The sequence below is a fragment of the Podarcis gaigeae genome (genome assembly GCF_964106915.1).
Source record: "Podarcis gaigeae genome assembly, chromosome: 3".
In the NCBI taxonomy this organism is placed as follows: domain Eukaryota; kingdom Metazoa; phylum Chordata; class Lepidosauria; order Squamata; family Lacertidae; genus Podarcis; species Podarcis gaigeae.
This window is the reverse complement of record NC_139680.1, coordinates 39926006-39947054: the sequence shown is the minus strand read 5'-3', so window position 1 is coordinate 39947054 and position 21049 is coordinate 39926006. Positions and strand designations below refer to the sequence as shown.

Below are 21049 nucleotides of genomic sequence, written 5' to 3'. Positions count from 1 at the left end.
GAAATGCAACCTGCACACATAATGACTAAACAGCTGTGCCACTCTACTTGCAAGACACAGCATATGAACAGGGGGGTATGTGGTAGGAAACTCTGGCTAAGTTTGATGAGCTTTGGCTCAGGCTGGCATCTGAATTCCAAAAGGCAACAGAGGCAAAATTCACTGGAGTCCAGCCAACAAGAAGCAATTTGTGTTCCAGACATCTAAAAGGAAAGCAAGATATTCTGCTGTAAACTTCCCTGAAGAAAAAGGCCTCACATGGTTAAATAATATATTCATATTCTTTGGGGATTGTACTGTCAATTTATAGAATCTACAGTAATCAAGCGCGTTCAGTTAACTGTTGAAAATCTTCAGGCAAGTGACTAGTTAACAGGATCAACAGCAGAACGCTGCAGTGGAACCTCAGAACTCTAGGTAGGTCAACTACCTCAATGAACTTGCTCCAGGACCTCCCTGCAAGTGTTTCTTCCTTGGCTGGAATGTGTCCTTCGACTGTGATAATTTACCTCACTTATTTGGCTGGAGGATGGAGATATGCATGTTTGTGTAGAAACCTCTGACTTGTTCATGGCATAGCCACATCCACTGCTCTGGCCACCACTAGTATGCTCCTGGAAGGTGGCCCATGAAGGCATATGGCTCATGGACTGAAAAATATTTTTGATGCTGCTGTTGGAAGATTCCAACCACTTCATTCCATCAGCACTGTTGCCAGGGGCTGGGTGGGGGGTTGCAGCGGGGGTAACATATCCTCAACAGGGCCCCTCCTTCAAGTGACTATTAAGTGAACTTCTAATACCTCCAATAAGATGTTCCTACACAAAAGCTGGTCTTAACAAGTATTCAACATGCACACACCACCACTATCTCTTACATGAAAGGAAACCATTTTGTAAGGAAGGTTGTGCTGATTTCTCTTTATTCTATCCAAGCAAGCATCACATTATACACAAAATAATGTGATGGAGGGATCCCCAACAGGCAAGGGTGCTTGTTTGCTTTTTAATTAATGATGCCCTGATGGTTTCGATTCTAAAAACTGACACTAACGGCCTTGGGAAGAAACTCGAGTGTTTTGTAAGCATTCTTTTTGAGTATTCACAAAAACTCTCAAAGGTTTTTGAAAGCATTTGCTGGGAATATGCAATATCCTGATTTGGTTTTGATGTAAATAGGGGGAGGGATGAGCACAAGACTCTTTATTCCAGTGTCAAGGGTTTGCCCCCTTTTGGGCAAAAGATTCCTGCATTGCAGGGGGGTGTTCCTTTCTGACTCTATGATTCTATGAAGAGCTTCATGTCCTAAGAACTGTCCTCATTCTGTTCTCCACCCTACCTGCCTACAACTCTGATAAGTAGGAAGGTAGGGTTCGGCAAGTAAGACAACTGTCTTTGATGTGAAATCTGCAGAAGGACCCAAATTCTACAAGCCCCAGCACACAGAGATCCCACCAAAGCATAACGAATGGGCCAAACACCTTTAGGCAGAACCATGCAGGCGTTGTCCAGGTTTGTTTTGAGCTACAAACAAAGTTTGTCTGAAGTTAATACGTGGAAGCCAAGATCCCAAAATATCAGGATGGAAAAGTTGTACTTAGATCCTGTTATCACTGCACAGCATCAAAACAAGGCTTCCATTTAATTAAAATGATTGCACAAAGGGGAGATTCCATCAAATCCCAGGATTTAGCTGAGGAAGCATTTAGCTGTGGTGATATGGCAAAGTGGATGAGAGACTGAGCTACAAAAATCAGAAACTCTCTGGCTTTCAATCTTACTTCTGCCATGAACTCATTGGTTTGCCTTAAGCAAACTGCTTTCAGCCTCAGTTCCCTTGTCCATCTTCTCTGTCCCCTTTTGCAATTTGAGAGATGGACTTACTGACTTACCTAGCATAAGTGGTGGGGGAACCTCCAGGTGTTACTGGACTCCAGCTCCCATTAGCTGCACCCAGCATAGCCAAGGATGATGGGAGTTGTATTGCAGCCCAGCACTATCTGGCAGGCCACAGGTCTATATGCAAGAACTACAAGAGGAACATCCATGAATGAGCATTCAGGTATAACAGCATCCCTACTGAAGCAACAGTTCCTTTCTTGGCATTTTCAAGAGCAGAATTCTGGTCCTCACCTAATAGAGAAACCCAGCTTATTGTGCTGAGTGTTTTCATTTTCACATCACATTTACACAGATTTGCGGGTGACTTGAGAGTACACCTGCTGTATTTAAAATGTCACCCAGGAAGCATCCCTGATAAATGAAGTATAGTTTTGCATCTCCTTGCAGTAACTAAATTACCATGGCTGTCTGCCAGAAGAGACAGATCATTAAGCCACTTTGAAAGGATTTCTCAATCATGCCTTGCAGATTTTTTGTGTGTATGTGTGTGTGCAGGAACTGCATAAATACATAGAACAGTGACAAGCTTTAAAAGGTAAAACTATCACCTTTGAGCTCAGTGTTCAAAGCATGTATCAGAGCATGGTTTTATGTCTCTCTCTTTTAATCATGCATGCACATGCACACACTGTAATTATATAATTTGTTTTTAATGTTGTATTTTAAATTGTTGTGACCCTCCCTGGCACCCTAGGGTGAAAAGCAGGTGATAAATCAAAACTGATACTGATGAGGATGCACAGGGAGAAATGAAGAGGCAAAATGATGAACACAGGGGAGGGGACGTTCCTTTTTACTCTTATATCTGCAGAAAAATCTTCAGCAAAAACCCATCTTCAGGGTCCTTGCTCAACAATTGAGAAAATATGCAAAGAGGTTTGCTTCACCCTTCTCCACAACATCTGAAAACGTACAGAAAGGCAAAGAAAGCTCCCATAATTGCAGAAATAGTTAACAGGTTGTCAAGCACAGACTGCACTGAATATAAAACAAGAAAGGGCAGAGCGTGGCTGCTTTCCAAGGACAGTCAGAAGCACCAATAATACTTTGTAAATCAGATTTAGATCACTCATGACCCCACCATCACAAGACTGAGGCTCCCGTTTTCAATTATCAATTTTCAAAGCTCAGGTGCTCATTACACTTAATTGCAAAGACAGCACAATCAAGCAACTAGAAAGAGATTAAAGCAGATGCTGGGAACTCAGATATATTAACAGAACCGTCCAATTATGTTGGCATTAAATAATAGTGCAAGGGTATTTCCAGATGTTGGCTCAGTCCAAGGACTGTGGGTGTTTAAGCATGCCCCACAAGCCTGGGGTCAACTCTGCTGATCAATCCTAATCCAATGGGGACACAGCAACTACTGCACAAACACTAGTAAGATTAGCTCCAACCCCCAATAACAACAACAAAAACCCCAGCTCTCTCTCACACACACACGGATGGTTTTGGTCGTGCTTTGAAGGTTAGGCCTTAAGATCTTTTCAACAATCCTGTCCTTCCCCAACCGCACCCCAAAACCAACACGCACAGAGAGAGAGAGAGAGAGTCATAATGAGTGATTTGTGCACTTTTCCGCATTTATTTAAGTGCTGGATCTCCTTGAGTCCACAATCCTTTCATCTAAGGATGAACTGCAGGGTCAGATGAGTCTTCTGTTCAAATACACATCCCATAGCCCAGTTACTGCTGAGTCCTTGTGAGCGGGATAATGAAGTCATTATCAACAAAGAGGTTGCATGTGTGTGATACTCATACAAGGTAAGTGTTAAAACATTTGCAGAACGAAACCACATCAGGACCACAGTTTTGCCAGTTGGCATTTCTTAGTGCAGAAAGTATTGATCTGATGTGTAGAGATCTTTCCTATTCTATTTTATTCAAAAGGGTTCTGGAAGCCTCTCTGTGTGAAAGAAACAAGCAGAAGGTTCGTGATGTTTGGGTTATTTCTTCAGGGAAGCAGAATACAGGTGGCTTAAACTGGTTCTCTTATCTTTTTCTGTTAAGCTCATGCTGACTATAATACAGTCGTACCTTGGATCCCGAACGCCTTGCAAGTAAAACGTTTCGGCTCCCGAACGCCCCAAACCCGGAAGTGACTGTGCTGGTTTGTGAACGTTCTTTGGAACCCAAATGTCCAACACAGCATCCAATTGGCTGCAGGAGCTTTTTGCAGCCAATTGGATGGCTCACCTTTGTTTCTGAACATTTTGGAAGTCGAACAGACTTCCGGAACGGATTCCGTTCAATTTCTGAGGTACCACTGTAATAGGCCAGAATGAGTCTGGGCTTCACTTTCTCTTTCTATCTCTTTTACCTCTGGTGTAGTGTTCAGTATACAGTGTTAAGGTTTAGACTTATTATAATTTAATGTAAGTTTAAGTTAAGTCTGCTGCAACTGGATTTTTTATGGACAGTGCCAATCCTGAATACTGGATTTGTGACCATTATGCTCACTTGACTTCAGTAGCAGTAAAGCTCTGCTGGATGAAATATCAATTGACTCTGATCTATTTTTTTAGGAATCCTGTGAAGTGTTTTAAGTTTTCACTCTGCTAACTATTCATTGGAATCTGCTCTGGATCAATACTGAGTAGAATTTCACTGACAAATTTTGTATGAAAAAGCCTTCCAAAAAAACTTGCTTAGGAATTAAAACTAACACGTCGCCAATAAGCCAGGCATAGGCAAACTGGGCCCTCCAGATGTTTTGGGACTACCATTCCCATTATCCCTGACCACTGGGTCCTGTTAGCTAGGGGTCATGGGAGTTGTAGTCCCAAAACATCTGGAGGGCCAAGTTTGCCTCTGCCTGCAATAAGCAATAGGCTAGAAAGTAACCCAAACCTTTCGGATACAGAAGAAAAACAACCCTGGTACCAGAAATAACAAACAATTTTAATATTCTTTTTAATGACTTTTAAATGATGGTACTGAATAATGGAATGAGTCAATAATCTGCCCTAGAAATTTCCTAAAGCAGCATGCAAATGGCTCCAAGACAAAGACAATCAAACATTTAGGATCCAAATACAGAATTGTTAGTGTAGGAAATACCAAAAAGCAGATCAAAAGTTGAGCATTAACCCTGACCATTCTGCACAGGGTATTTCTCATTGCCATGCTATCTACCAATGCAGGATGGGAACAACAACAAAGTACCACTATGGTCATTCTCTCGATTTTTGAGTTGTCAGGAGAAACCAGTGATGCTTATGCAGTTCACAAAGATGAGGATGGCCAAAGCTAACACAGGTGAGAAAGGTAGAAGCTTCAAAAGTTACTTACTCCACAGTACTGATCATCATTGAAAATCTGGGGTGGGAGCGGGTTGCCTTGTGCAGGCTGCTTGTCTTGAGGAATGTTTTTATACATCCATCGCCTTTGCTCCTCCGACATGGTGATATCCACCTCTTCAAAGTTGATCTTGTTGGCTTCCAGAAATCGTACAATGTCTTGCTGTCTCTTCTTTATCTGGGATTGGGGGGGGGGCAGGGGGAACAAAACAAAATCAGGATGCAACTTAGTTGTTTGCTAAGACACTATGCAAACCAAGTTAGTGGGATAAAGTTACTTTGAAGACATGCAGTACAATTGATTTCTAGCAACAGGGCTTTTAAGTGTGATGGATTTCCTGCATTCCCCCCCCCCCCAATCACAACCCCATGATGGTAGAACTGGGAGGCAAAAAATGTTCTTGTCGATGCAGGTCTCTTAAGTGCAACTATTGAACCCAAGAATGCAGCCTTTCATTCCCATGGCCAATTTTAAATTCTATTTTTCCCCACAGGTTTTTTATTCTCTGAATCAATGGGCAGGTTTAGACACAAGCAGAAAAGTCTCCCTGCTACATCCAAATTCAGAGAAGCTGACCTAAGCCATGTGACAACAAGGGAGGCACTGAACAGGACTAACCCATCAGCCTGGTGCCTTGAAGACACTGTCATCATGCCTTGAAAATACTTCGGACTACAGCGCCCATTAGCGCCAGCCAGTACAGCTTAGCTAACCTATCTGAACAATGAGTAGATCACCATATACTTCCACTTGATGTAGCTAGGGGTGAAGAGAGGCAGACAAGATGGAGCCACACTCAGACTCAAGATATGAACGAATGGTATTTGGGATTTAGTTCAGTATAGTGTCAGCACTCAGGACTCTGTGTCTGCAACCTCATTACATAAGGCAGGCAGATGTGCTTGACGCAGCCATGGGTGAGCTGCGCCTGCTTTCTAATTTTTTGTTTCTGTTGGTTCCCTCAGGGAATAAATCACTAGAGCATAGTAAACTGTTCACCTTATCCTGTCTAAATGCCAGATAACGCAACTAGCATCTTGCCTGGGCCTTAATATGCTTTGATAAAAGAGTACAGCTTCTGTCACTGCCGAACTGAAGGAAGCAACAAAAGGCATCTTTGCTATTTGAATATGGATTCATGATGCGTGATCTTCAGCTTCTGCCTCTCAGCTTAGACTACCTTGCAGGGTTGTGATGAGGAGAAAGACAGAAATCCCCAAGCCTGCCACCTCTAAGCTGACTTGAGAGGATTACAATTGTTATGATAAAAAAAGAGTATCTCCCTGAGAAACGGCTAAGGAGTAAACACTAAACAAATCCAGAGTGGAATCGCTAAGATGATTGGATGGCACCTTGTACACCTCTTTGCGGCAACTCCAGCAGCCAAGCTGGTGACAAACTTATTGCTCTGCCTTCCTTTGGACCACAGCAGAAAGGCTAAGAGGGGGGTCTTGTTATCTGGGCAACCCAGGACCTTGCACCCCATGCAACCTTGCATGCTGCTAAAGCAGCAATTTGACTTCACCCCCAGACACACACTCCATTGTCTCTTGAGACAGATGGATGCCAACAATATGTTTGATATATAAGAGCTTTTTTCATTGCTAAACTAATTGAAATTAGATTTTTTTCTTTTAAAAACAGGTTGAAGATGTCCAATTTTTGTATTTGCTGAAGAATATTTCCAATGGGCTATGCCTAAATATCTTACTATTCTGTGAACCTATAGAATTTCTGGACGCAATAGGTTGCACAAATTCACTCCAAAGCAATTTTATTCTGGATTACTCTTAAAGCGCAGGGTTGGTTAAGTGGCCTTGTCATCGCTTTCTAGGGTTGCATGAAGCTACCAATTTGCCTCTGTTGACACCTCAACTGAAAAGGGCAGGTTCTCTTGTTTCCTTACAAATAATTAAACTTGAATTCAAGGGAAAGGGTTGATGTTATGGAGCGAAATTAGGCAACAGCCAATAAAAACCGTTTCTCCAGCAGGCCATTGACTCAGCTGAGACATATGCTGGGATCATCTGAGCAATACTCCGTTAAGAAGCCCTGCTGGGGGCCTGAGAAAGGCGAAAATCAGTGATTCGGTGGCTATTTGCCATGGCAACCGCATCATTATGTACATCACAGGAGAGCTGCTGGCTTCTCCAGGCAGATGTTCAATTAACTTCTAATGTGCCACACATTTGGGGCGTGGGGAGATGAGAGAATGTTATCATGCAATATGCTCTCCAATTTTTAAACATTAAAAAAAAAACCAGCAGTGGGAGGTTAATTTTTGCAAAGATTGTTGTTTGATGCATTGCCCTCTAATCAAGCTGGCACAATCTGTCTAGTCCTTATAACACAGTGCAATCCTTTTGCCTCTTTAAAAAATATAGCATTGAGGCTCTCTTAATGCCTGTTATGCGCCTTTTACATCCTTCCTTAGACTCTTGGCTGTTGTAAGTGGGAAATGTCTTTAGTAATGACAATTCATGAAGGACATGTCTGTATGCACATACATTGTTAATGACTGTTCAGAAGACAGAAAATGGAGATTTACAGATGGGTTATTCACAGCAAGTAATCCATAAAGCACAATCTGGTGAGTGTTTTCCACTCATATCTCCAGTCTGAAAAATGGCAAAGATAGAAGCACAACATAGTGCACTACAATAAATGGCAACATATACCAGTATTTGCTTACTCAGATGTAAATTGCATTTTAGTCCATGAGCATAACAATGCAGCCTAGGAGTTATTGCAATGTTATTCATATACATTATATTGCTCACATCTAGAATCACTGGTGTGAGTTTGTGTTTTGATTGCAAGATAACAGGTGCATCAATCCTCCTCAAAGATACAGCAGATGTGTATTTCCTCAATTTCAAAAAATGCAGGTTCACCAGATGACATCCAAAATGTTGACTATACTCAACATTAATTCCTTTAACCTAACATTCTGTTTTGTGAAAATTACATTTTTCTATGCTCAAACCTGTAATCTTAGCAAAAAAAAAAGGGTGTACAGACCATGGATTTGCTTGACTAGAAGACAACTCTTATTAAATATACCGTAACTGTGTTAACAAGTGTGGGGGGGTTATATTGTATTACATGTATGCAGTTAATTATATATAATTAAATTCATACACAATAATAATATACATACTCATACAATCCCTTTTTTCACTTGTTAGCACAATTATATTTAATAAGTGTTATCCTGTAGTCCAGTATTTCCTAAAATAGTGGGTTACCACACTACTTCATAAAATCATAGAACTGTAGAATTGTGGAGTTATTGAGACAGTGACACATAATAGCCACTTTTAATATCATTTTAACTATCAACTACAATCTTTGCCTGGGTTGTTTGCAAACGTTCTAATTGCTGGAAGGGGAGCAGTTCATTGACAGACTGTTGTGAAGAAGTACAACTTCTGCGAAGGAAACTTTGGCTAGGAAGGAAAACCTCACAGGAGATACACTACTGCATTTACAACAATGCCATGTGTTTTTCACTGTGCATCATGTTACACATATTATATACATCTATCTACTAGGAACAGATTGTCAATCTCAGCACCAGGAGGAGAGAAGTAGTCAAGAACCAGCAATGCTGACCAAGTAAAAGAGAGGATTAGGAACGTAAGAGAGTTCAGGGTTGCTTCAAAAACTACAAGCATATGCTGTGTACACATCATCGTATTTTTTAAAAGGTGGCTATGCAAGTCTACTCCACTACCTGTAGACACAGGGAGGTGAAAAAAGCTACAAATTTCCTGCTGATGTGGGTAGTGTGTATACACCCCATGAAAGGAGTGCATTTGGTTGTTTCAAATTTGATGGTGTATGAGCGCCACAACCCCAGAGTTGGCCACGACTGGACCTAATGGTCAGGGGTCTCTTTACCGTTTACTCTCAATCCAGGATGCATAGAAGACTGAGAGACCCTAGAAGAAGGGTTGCTGAAGTAAAGGGAAGAGATAGGCCATGGGGATGAAATATAGAGAACATATAGTAGGGAGATGAGGAAAATAATCTGCTGTTTACATGCAGTGGCAGGAAAGGGCCTCAGGACAAATGAGTCTAAAGAGATGAGGAAATTAATAATAATAATAATAATAATAATAATAATAATAATAATAATAATAATAATTTTATTTACACTCTACCCATCTGGTGGATTAGTGGGAAAGATGGGCTAGGGAAAACTCTTGTGCAGAACTGTGTTCTTGGCAGGATGGGAACAGAGAGGCACAGCAGCTCTGATGACTGGTCAACTTTGGCAGAAGGTATCAAGGAGGCATGAAAGCCAATGGGACCATGAGAAACTAGACTGAATATCCTGTGTCAAACTAGCAAGCCAAATACTTGCAGGTCAGCTGCAAGTGCCTAGTTAATCCACATTAACATTAATATACAAGTAATTAATATACAGAGTTCACCTTTTGTTCCAGTGCCTTTAAAGTGACCAAAAGAATAAAACTGAAATGCATCATTCCAAACTTCTAATATAGGAAGGGGGGGGGGGAGATTTGCACTTGCTAAATGCTACACACACACACACACACACACACATTTTGAATGTAAATGGGGAAAGCTCAGCTCGGTGAATGCATTAATGCCAATGGACAAAGCAAAATGCAGTAACCTCTGAAATATGTTATTTGTCAGCTGGTTCACAATCAGAGCTTACACTCCCCCTTTCAACAGAGACAATTAGCTCATCAACTGGTAGGGAACACAGGACTAGCATTTCTGCACGTCGGAGCAAATTTATTCAGCAGCTTAGCCCGAAAGCAGAATCAGCAGATAACAAGAGTCGGCTAAACAAATGTCAATACCGTATTAAGCAGTTTAGAAGTAGGCACAAAAAATGTGCAGTCGCCAGACAGGTGTCAACAAGTTAAGATGGAAAACTTCCAGCCGTACATTCCCAAGAAGGGTTGCTTTATTTCCTTCACACTTCCAAGGAAGCAACGAGCAAGGACTTATAACTCCAACAAAACTAATTTTATTCGGTGAAAGAACAGGCACCTACAAATCTAGAACTTCAAATGTGTATTCTACCACCAATGAAATGAAGGGATGCTTTATTTGATTCCATTTAAGGGCTTGTCCACACTTCTGCTTGTCCTGTGTCTAGAAAGCATGGATCTGAGAGATTTCCCTCCATAAAATACCTTAAAGCGATTTTATGGTAAAAAAACAAAAAACTTTGGCATTTGAAAATGATTCTATATGAATAAAAAAATTCAAATCCAGTACAGCAGATGCAAACTAGGATAAAGATTTCTATTTAAGAGGCTTGATGGAAAAGGAAGGTCTTCAATAGATGCCAAAAGAGCAATAGAGATGGGGCCTGTCTGATATATAACAGGATGAAGTTCCAAAGGGTAGGTGTCACACTTAAGGCCCAATTCCTGTACAGTGCAGAACCGAGATGCTTTATGTAGGAGACCCTCTTCAACAGAATGCCAAGATCAGTAGAGTATGAGGCCATCTTTTAGGTAGAAGATGCCTTCTCCAACTTCATTCATGTCTCACCATCAGAAGCCAGAGAATGCATTCCAATTGTCTGACATTGCCATTGCACTGAATGTTTTCTTTTTCAAACCCACAGAAAATGATCAAATTCAGATATTGTTTTTCAACAATGAAAGGCAATAACGGGGGGGGGGGGTGAGGATACAGAGGCAGCACACTTGATCCCAAAAAGCTTGTGTGGTGAGTGGATTGTACCTCTCCAAGCCAGATAGATGCTTGGCACTGCTATTTCTGACAGCGCAAATTGCCAAGAAGGAGATTCAGTTACCCTCCTTTCCCTCATCTTCCAAATAAGTGCTACCAGAAATGAAATCACTCGCCACATGATCAGTTAGGCACACTTGGAAATAAGAGAAACCTATTTTCTGTGGTAGCGGGGTTGGGAGAAGAAGTGGAAGAGAGGTTCTCAGAGGGTATGCATTTCATGTGCAGAAACAGCTTTTCATTGTTGCTGGCTTTGAGGAAACGTCTGCATTTGATGCAATAAAAGATGAACCACTGCTGGACAAAATCAAGTCCAACATTTCATCAGCGTTATCAATGCCTATCCCTTCTTAAAAGTTTGTTGCTCCATTGATTTTCTAATACAAAAAGCCACAGGCACAGATTAGCTACAATATATAATAATAATAATAATAATAATAATAATAATAATAATAGAAATTTAAGCTGCAATCCTAAACACACACTTATTTGGGAGTGCAAGCCTCAGTGAATACAAGATCCATTGGGTCCTATTTCCAAGTAACAAGTTTCAGAGATGTAGCAATGTTGGTATTTTGTAAGGGGAAGGATGCCTTGAAGCAAACACAAGGAATTTGCTGCAATCATCCAGATGTTGTGGGTCTCCAAATCCCATCTGCCCCAACCAACATGTTCAGGGTTGGTGGGAACTGTTCTTCAACAGCATCTGGAGGGTCCTGGGTTCCTTATCCCACCTCAAAGGCTGACACATTGGTTATGACATACTGTATAAGTGTGTGTGCCAGAGTGTATTTCATCAGATGAATGAAGGCTTATACTAAAATAAATTGAGATGCTACAATACATTTTTTGTTGGTTTTCCTAACAAGTAAACATGCATCAGATTGCTAATTTTCAGTACTCTCTCTCTCACACACACACACAGCACTTCCTTGTGTACAAATTCCTGCAAAGGCATCCCATGTGTTTCAAAAGAATGGACAGAGCCACACAAACAAGCAGCAGAGGCACGTAACAGCAGCAATCAAGTGCCAAAGCAAGTCTGGGCTTGGTTGGGGTTTCAAAACACATAAGGAGCCAATTTGAATACAGGAGGCACCCTACTGCAAAAGTTTAGCCCCCAACACATAAGGCAGAGGCCTCAAGGAAGTGTAAGGAGAGCATCCAGGAGACAGTGAGTTCACCCTTGCTCTTCCCCTTAGAATATAATTGAGGTTGGGAGGGATTAAATAAGGCTTGAGCCTCAGCAATGAGGGCAAGGTGATTGAGCGAGCGGTTGCCGAACAACTCCAGGCACGCCTGGAAGAAGCGGACCATTTGGATCCCTTCCAGTCGGGATTCAGGCCTCATCATGGGACTGAAACTGCCTTGGTCGCACTGGTTGATGATCTCCGGCAGGCTAGGGACAAAGGTGAGAGCTGTTTCCTAGTTCTGCTGGATCTCTCAGCGGCGTTTGATACCATCGACCATAACATCCTTCTGGACCGTCTTGAGGGGCTGGGAGCTGGGGGCAATGTCATACAGTGGTTCCGCTCCTTCCTCCTGGGCCGTGTTCAGAAAGTGGTGGTGGGGGATGAGTGTTCAGACCCCTGGGCTCTCACTTGTGGGGTGCCTCAGGGTTCTGTCCTCTCCCCCATGCTTTTCAACATTTACATGCAGCCGCTGGGAGAGATCATCAGGAGGTTTCGGCTGGGTGTTCATCAGTATGCAGATGATACCCAGCTCTACCTCTCTTTTAAATCAGAACCAGTGAGGGCAGTGAAGGTCCTGTGTGAGTGTCTGGAGGCGGTTGGAGGATGGATGGCGGCTAACAGATTGAGGTTGAATCCTGACAAGACAGAAGTACTGTTTCTGGGGGACAGGAGGCGGGTAGGTGTGGAGGATTCCCTGGTCCTGAATGGGGTAACTGTGCCCCTGAAGGACCAGGTGCGCAGCCTGGGAGTCATTTTGGACTCACAGCTGTCCATGGAGGCACAGGTCAAATCTGTGTCCAGGGCAGCTGTTTACCAGCTCCATCTGGTACGTAGGCTGAGACCCTATCTGCCTGTGGACTGTCTCGCCAGAGTGGTGCATGCTCTGGTTATCTCCCGCTTGGACTACTGCAATGCACTCTATGTGGGGCTACCTTTGAAGGTGACTCGGAAACTACAACTAATCCAGAATGCGGCAGCTAGACTGGTGACTGGGAGCGGCCGCCGAGACCATATAACACCGGTCTTGAAAGACCTACATTGGCTCCCAGTATGTTTCCGAGCACAATTCAAAGTGTTGGTGCTGACCTTTAAAGCCCTAAACGGCCTCGGTCCAGTATACCTGAAGGAGCGTCTCCACCCCCATCATTCTGCCCGGACGCTGAGGTCCAGCGCCGAGGGCCTTCTGGCGGTTCCCTCATTGCAAGAAGCAAAGCTACAGGGAACCAGGCAGAGGGCCTTCTCGGTAGTGGCGCCCGCCCTGTGGAACGCCCTTCCAGCAGATGTCAAAGCGATAAACAACTACCTGACATTCAGAAGACATCTTAAGGCAGCCCTGTTCAGGGAAGTTTTTAACGTGTGATATTTTACTGTATTTTTGGTTTTTATGGAAGCCGCCCAGAGTGGCTGGAGAGGCCCAGCCAGATGGGCGGGGTATAAATAATAAATTATTATTATTATTATTATTATTATTATTATTATTATTATTATTACCAAAGTGACTGGCAAATGGTGACTGTAGGGCATCATGGCAGCTTTCACTTAGGCCTCACCATCCAATCTAGCCACACATGTTCATTCACATTAGAATTACTGGTGCCTCTTGGGATCACCTTGCTATGCACCCAAACCCCTCTGCTTCTCCTGGTCCAACAGCTGGAGATACAACCGTAACACAAGTTGCTGGAAGGAAGAGGGGAGGGTGCCAGAAGGGCAATGACTTTCTGGGGTTGCTCCCCTCACCATCCTGTACAAGGACCATCAACAAGCACAGGGTCTTCAGCAAGCAAGGGAAGAACCCTCTGTCCCTGGATGCTAATACTTGAGGTACATTACAATGGGAAGGGTGGTAGGACCCAATCTGCTGACCATCACAGGAACAGAGACACAGCTGGAATAGTTACAGCCTTTATTAAACACCATCAGTGGTGGTGAATTGGGCAGCAGTGGCAATGGCTGGAGTGGAAGGCCTGGCCCTTGAGCAAAGCATGCGAGGAGGAACAAAGTATTTGCATATGACGAAGTGGTAGATGGCTGCAGCAGTTATCCACTGAAACAGTGGTTTCCCCTCTTCCCTTGTTTACCCATGTGGGGTACTCTCTCCTGGGAACTCACTTTGTTGGAACAGAATGGAGGCTGATCCTCTCGTGGCAGAGTACCTATCAGGGTTCTAGTAGGGGAAGCGCTAGCAATGTGCACAGAAAAGCCCCCTTGTTAGGTAATGTGCTCCTTTCTCCATAGTTCCCCTCCCCAAAAACCAGGACATTCCTTTGTGAACTATAGGTATGTGTGACTTGGAGCCAGAGATATATGGCCCCGGGAAGCACTGCACCTTCTTATCTGATGTGTTATCTCCCTATGCAGGGTTCATATACAATTGGTGGTGTGATGCAACTGGGTGTTGAACAACACCTTATCTTATGCTATGTCATGCCACTATGGCAAGATTTTGTTTTGTTTCTCCCGCTCCCACTGAAGCCAATGGGAAGAAATTCCTGGTGTAAAAAGCTGGCACCCAATGGGGGTAAAGTCGTGATCCTCCCCCATGATTCCACCCTGTTTTTGCCAGCCCTGTCAGCACCTCTTCACCAGCAGAATTGCACTGCTAATATATCATGGGAGTTCCACCTGCATATCTCAAGTTCTGCTGGAAAAACAAGGTTGGCACTTCTTGTACTCCAGGGTGCCCTAAGCAACCCATCTCTTACAGTACCCTAGCTTTTACGCCATACGTAACAGGGAGGCCTCCAGTCTGCAGGCCTAAATAGGCCCATGAGGCCAGTTCAGCCAAGCCATGCCTACCAGCCCACACCTGTCTTGTTATGATGCCCAATGTGGGGCAGGTAAGGGCAGGGTTTGGCTGACTGTGTGTTTGTAGGCACCTGTAAAGCCATTTTCTAAGCGCAGAGGGAGAGAGTATTTTGAGGAGTTTTCCTTAAGAGCCCTACAGCAAAAAAAAAAGGTCACAATTATATCTAATTGTGACATCAAGTGGTTGACAGGTGGGCAGCTCTACCCACCTGTCAAACTTGGCCTGTGGGAAGTAGAGGAGATAACAATCTGGTCCACTGGGCTATAAAAGATTCCCCACCTCTGTCATACACAGAAAGCATCTGCACCCTTTAGAAAAAAAAAATGTGACAAAACCGAAAGATGTTGGTGTTGCATTACTACAATATAAGCCAGCTGCTAATAACTGACAGTAATAGTAGGAGGAAGGTTTCTATTATGAGTGTTCAATGACTGTACATTGTACAAGTGCCGAAAAGAATCTATGTTTACACAGCAGGCTCCTGACGTGGATAAATAATTGTTATTGGCCATTAGTACTTAGCCACTGAGCACTGCATATGCATCATGCTAAGCTGTATTAGGAGGTTCCACTTTCCTTGTGCCGATGAAATGAACAAAGATATTATACAGCTAAAAGTCTTCCAGCAGAAATGCATGGTCTACAGAGAAGCTCTCCAATAAGTCTGCTCAAGAACATATATGGATCAATAATTACAATCAGATTACCTTTTCAGATACCAGAATTAGCAGAATTACAGAAATCTGAATTACCAGTCCTAATAGATAAATGGATTACAAGATGTCTCTGGTTATATGAAAAAGCAATTACACCAAGGCAAAGATATAGGGCATTTGAACCACTAACACAAAGCCAGAAGAAATATTGATTTGATTTTAGTACTACTACATGACTGTGACAATTTATTTAATTTTTCAATGCGACATAGTTTGCTTGGCCCTAGGACCTTTAAATTATCAAACTAATACCAAACTGGTGCTGTTGCAAGAATGCAGACTAAGATATACAAGCTAAGTTTACTTATTTATTAAATCTGTTAGTTGCTTTCTCTTGCTCAGGGCAACCAAAAACAACTTACAAGCAAATAAACAAGCAAACAATAAACCCCACATTGTTGTTGTTGTTGTTTAGTCGTTTAGTCGTGTCCGACTCTTCGTGACCCCATGGACCAGAGAACGCCAGGCACCTCTGTCCTTCACTGCCTCCCGCAGTTTGGTCAAACTCATGCTGGTAACCTCGAAAACACTATCCAACCATCTCGTCCTCTGCCGTCCCCTTCTCCTTGTGCCCTCCATCTTTCCCAACATCAGGGTCTTCTCCAGGGAGTCTTCTCTTCTCATGAGGTGGCCAAAGTACTGGAGCCTCAGCTTCACAATCTGTCCTTCCAGTGAGCACTCAGGGTTGATTTCCTTCAGTATGGAGAGGTTTGATCTTCTTGCAGTCCATGGGACTCTCAAGAGTCTCCTCCAGCACCATAATTCAAAAGCATCAGTTCTTCGGCGATCAGCCTTCTTTATGGTCCAGCTCTCACTTCCATACATCACTACTGGGAAAACCATAGCTTTAACTATACGAACCTTTGTTGGCAAGGTGATGTCTCTACTTCACAAGATGCTGTCTAGGCCTGTCATTGCCCTTCTCCCAAGAAGCAGGCGTCTTTTAATTTCGTGGCTGCTGTCACCATCTGCAGTGATCATTGAGCCCAAGAAAGTAAAATCTCCTACTACCTCCATTTCTTCCCCTTCTATTTGCCAGGAGGTGATGGGACCGGTGGCCATGATCTTCGTTTTTTTGATGTTGAGCTTCAGACCATATTTTGCGCTCTCCTCTTTCACCCTCATTAAAAGGTTCTTTAATTCCTCCTCACTTTCTGCCATCAAGGTTGTGTCATCTGCATATCTGAGGTTGTTGATATTTCTTCCGGCAATCTTAATTCCGGCTAGGGATTCATCCAGCCCAGCCTTTCGCATGATGAATTCTGCATATAAGTTAAATAAGCAGGGAGACAAAATACAGCCTTGTCGTACTCCTTTCCCAATTTTGAACCAATCAGTTGTTCCATATCCAGTTCTAACTGTAGCTTCTTGTCCCACATAGAGATTTCTCAGGAGACAGATGAGGTGATCTGGCACTCCCATTTCTTTAAGAACTTGCCATAGTTTGCCGTGGTCGACACAGTCAAAGGCTTTTGCATAGTCAATGAAGCAGAAGTAGATGTCTTTCTGGAACTCTCTAGCTTTCTCCATAATCCAGCGCATGTTTGCAATTTGGTCTCTGGTTCCTCTGCCTCTTCTAAATCCAGCTTGCACTTCTGGGAGTTCTCGGTCCACATACTGCTTGAGCCTTCCTTGTAGAATTTTAAGCATAACCTTGCTAGCGTGTGAAATGAGTGCAATTGTGCGGTAGTTGGAGCATTCTTTGGCACTGCCCTTCTTTGGGATTGGGATGTAGACTGATCTTCTCCAATCTTCTGGCCACTGCTGAGTTTTCCAAACTTGCTGGCATATTGAGTGTAGCACCTTAACAGCATCATCTTTTAAAATTTTAAATAGTTCAGCTGGAATACCATCACTTCCACTGGCCTTGTTATTTGCAGTGCTTTCTAAGGCCCATTTGACTTCACTTTCCAGGATGTCTGGCTCAAGGTCAGCAACCACACTACCTGGGGTATACGAGACATCCATTTCTTTCTGGTATAATTCCTCTGTGTATTCTTGCCACCTCTTCTTGATGTCTTCTGCTTCTGTTAGGTCCTTTCCACTTTTGTCCTTTATTATGGAAATCTTTGTACGAAATGTTCCTTTCATATCTCCAATTTTCTTGAACAGATCTCTGGTTCTTCCCATTCTATTGCTTTCCTCTATTTCTTTGCATTGCTCGTTTAAGAAGGTCTTCTTGTCTCTCTTTGCTATTCTTTGGAAATCTGCATTCAATTTCCTGTATCTTTCACCATCTCCCTCGCATTTTGCTTGCCTCCTATAAACCCCACATAGATACATTAAAACTAAAAGGAAAGAGAAACACATTAAAAAATCTTACCCCACCGACTTCTAAAAAGCTACAGGCCAGGCTATGGAGGAAAACTTTTGCCTAGCACCTAAATGAAGGCACCAGACAAACTTCCCTGGGGAGAGCATTCCACAAATGAAGAGCTACTGCACAAAAGACCTGTTCTCATATTGCCATCCTCTGGACCTTCTGTGAAGAAGGCACATGAAGGAAGGCTTCAGATGATGGTCTCAGGGCCTGGGTCAGTTCATATGGGGAGAGGTGGTCCTTAAGGTATTGCAGTCCAGAGCCTAAGTCCAACAATGAGTCCTGCAGCACCTTAAACACTAAAGCTTCAACCCAAACCTCTTTTGCACTGGGCTGGGGTGCATCACTTGACTGGCATAGATGCACACCAAATGGGCCAGCAAAAATACTGCTGGCAAGATCCTCACTGTAGTCCATGGGAAGCTTCAAAATGGGGCATTTCAGGTAGTAGTTGTACTATCCTGGAATCTGCTGGATCCCTGAAGCCCAACTGCTGTGCCAGCTCCAGGATGGCACAGCCATTTACCTACCCTGCCTTCCACCTCTGCTAGCATGAGTGATGGGGCTGTGAATGAAGCATTGGCTCCATCATGCCCTGTGGCTGCCCAGGCAACCAGGGACTGGATTTTCCTGACTGGAGTTAGTATTGCAGCCTTGCATTCTCTTACCTGATGTTAAGTCTCACTGAATTCATTAGGACTTACTACTAAGTAAACATGGTTAGAATTATACAGTTAGCCTTTAAGGTGCCACAAGACACTTTAAATGTTTTTTGGCGCTAACACAGAAACCTGAAAGCATTTCTTGAGCATTTAGGACTATTTTAAGATGGTGTGCAGAATAGGTTCCCACAGGTCATAGGCTAGGGAACTATGAACGAGGGCTGAAAGCTTGGATCAGTAGTTCATTCAGCTTAAGTAGTTCATAAGCATATTTACTGAGAAAGTCTTAGTGGCAAATGACACTGGTAGAGCATGAGACTCAATCTCATGGGAGCCCCTTGGAGAGCAAAAAATCCCTGTATTTGAGGGTGTTGGACTAGATGACCCTCATAGTGCCTTCCAAACTCTACAATTCTATGATGTAAGCATGTATAGGATTTGGGGTGGGGCAATTATGGCAGGGAACAACTTTAAATTTGAGACATCTGTAAGTTACAATTGACACTGTTCTATTATAGGAGGCTGTCTTCGTTCTTGTGTGTTACCATAATATGGATAAGGGGTGGGAATAGTAAACTTGGCCTTTCCTTCCGGCTAAAAGCTGCACCTCTTGCCTGTTACACTGCAAGTCATACTACACTTCCTTCAGTATTTCAAACTCAAAAGACACTTCCATTGAAAACAAGCATACCTCAATGTAAACTGATTAACCAGTTACAAGGCAGGTTTTTAAGTCACCTAAAAATCTTTATATTAATTAAAGCCATCTACTACTGGTTAAGCAGCACATTTGTTCATCATGTGTCAATATTATTAATTAAATCTAACAGCGGGAGATAAGTTGTTAGGATCACAGTGACTCAGACATTAATATTTACTATAAGTCTTTGACTTACACTAGTCTATATTTTATGGTACTGGGAAAGAAAACAAGTTTTTGTTCAACAGTTCTGCATGTCAGTATAAATTATATTTCAGCACACACTTTTTGGTTCAGTTACGTAAATATTTTTGTCTCTTCTGTCTCTTAACGTCTTCTACTACAATGCCTTAATGAAATTTGCCTTACTGCACATGATGATTATATGTTTACCCAGTAGTGCATTGTGGCATCAAGTTTCAATTTACGCCCAAATGCGTGTGAATAGAACCACAGTCTAGATGTGCAGCGATCTGAGCAGATCCAATAGCCCCCCAAGCCATGTGAGCTTATGTGCATCTCCCCTCCCCATTCCAAGTAAATAGAGCATTCATCATCCCGTGCTGATTTTGAGGTGCTTTAATCCTTCCCCCTTTTTACTTAAAACCAACTGTCTCCCTGACCTTTTCACAAACAGAAGTCCAAAATCAGAAACCCAGATCGCCATACTACAACTACTACCACCACATGGGGCCCCTCCAGGGCTGGAGGCCAAATAGAAGCAAACTCCTAGGGGCTGAGGTCCCTTTGCCAATTCCCCCAAAAAATGAAATATCTGACACCCCCCCCCCCAAGTTGAGGGGCATTGCCATTCAAATAATATAGGTGCACGGCGTCATGTGATCGATTACGTGGGACGGGGCTAACCTGCTCTCCCCCCCTCTCCAATATTTTATTCAAGTTTGCAACCCTGGTGCTGATTTTGAGGTGCTTGATGGGTTGGTTGGAAGGAGGAAGGATTCGTCTCCCTGGCCTTATTTTTTGTAGGAAGGAAAGAAGCCCCGTTTATCAGAAAACCCAGACACCACGACAGGAGGTCCTGCAGGGCTGGGTGCCAAAGGGGCCGCTCGAGCTCGGCCAGCCAGAGGTGAAAGCAGGGAGAAAGCAGAGAGAGCTGTCCCTCCGCGGGGAGCGACGCAGAAGCGTCCATAGGGCAACCCGAAGTGCTCTCCATTCAATGGAACTGCTCCACCTCTGGGGTGACGAGCCAGTTTTCTCGGGGATTCCCCTCCCTCCTTCCGTTCACCTGCAGGGCGGCGGTTCTGGTGCGTCTGGTTCGGCGCTGAGGGGACGCAGCGTCCCCCTTGGGACCAGCTGCCAGTCGCCCGCGGGGCTTTCCCCAAGGAAGTCCCCTCAGGAGCGCAGCGCAAGGCTCCCTCCCTCCGTCCCTTTCCCCTTCTCCCCCACTCACCGTCACGGAGCCCGAGAGGGAAGCGACGAACACTCGGAGCACCATCTTCTCTCCCTGCCTACATTCGCCTCGCGGCGGCTCCTCTTACCCGGGCGAAGGCGCACCGCCGGCGGACCCCTCTCTCTTGCCCCGGCGGCTTAGCGAGGGAAAGGTGAGGCGGGCGCAACTGCCCAGCGCGGGCTTCAGCCGCAGCCGCGCGCGCGCCCACACACAGCCCTGTTGAAGCGCAGCCCGAGCGCGCCCAGATAAGCAGGTTGTGGCTTCTGCCAGCAGCGGGATTCGGGAGATA

The 21049-nt window shown here is 43.8% G+C and overlaps 1 protein-coding gene and 1 long non-coding RNA gene across 4 annotated transcripts in view; one reads left to right on the top strand and one right to left on the bottom strand.

The window, feature by feature from the left end:
* LOC310840723 overlaps positions 1-6549 on the top strand; it is a 51276-nt gene extending 44727 nt beyond the window's left edge. Inside the window, exons 2-5 of one of the 2 annotated variants that reach the window (XR_014562045.1) lie at positions 358-417; positions 3498-3668; positions 5048-5162; positions 5698-6549. This is a non-coding gene — a long non-coding RNA (uncharacterized lncRNA). The remainder of the gene's footprint in view (positions 1-357; positions 418-3497; positions 3669-5047; positions 5163-5697) is intronic. The other variant, XR_014562044.1, reaches the window with a different exon arrangement.
* Positions 1-21049, bottom strand: part of SH3BGRL2 (SH3 domain binding glutamate rich protein like 2) — a 30526-nt gene extending 9477 nt beyond the window's left edge. For both annotated transcript variants that reach the window (XR_014561984.1, XM_083730973.1), the window contains exons 1-2: positions 20761-21049; positions 5196-5381 (exon numbers count right to left, since the gene is read on the bottom strand). Coding sequence is in view for 1 of the 2 variants with exons in the window: in XM_083730973.1 (XP_083587099.1) it covers positions 5196-5381; positions 20761-20805 (231 nt within the window). In the remaining variant the exon portion in view is untranslated. The remainder of the gene's footprint in view (positions 1-5195; positions 5382-20760) is intronic.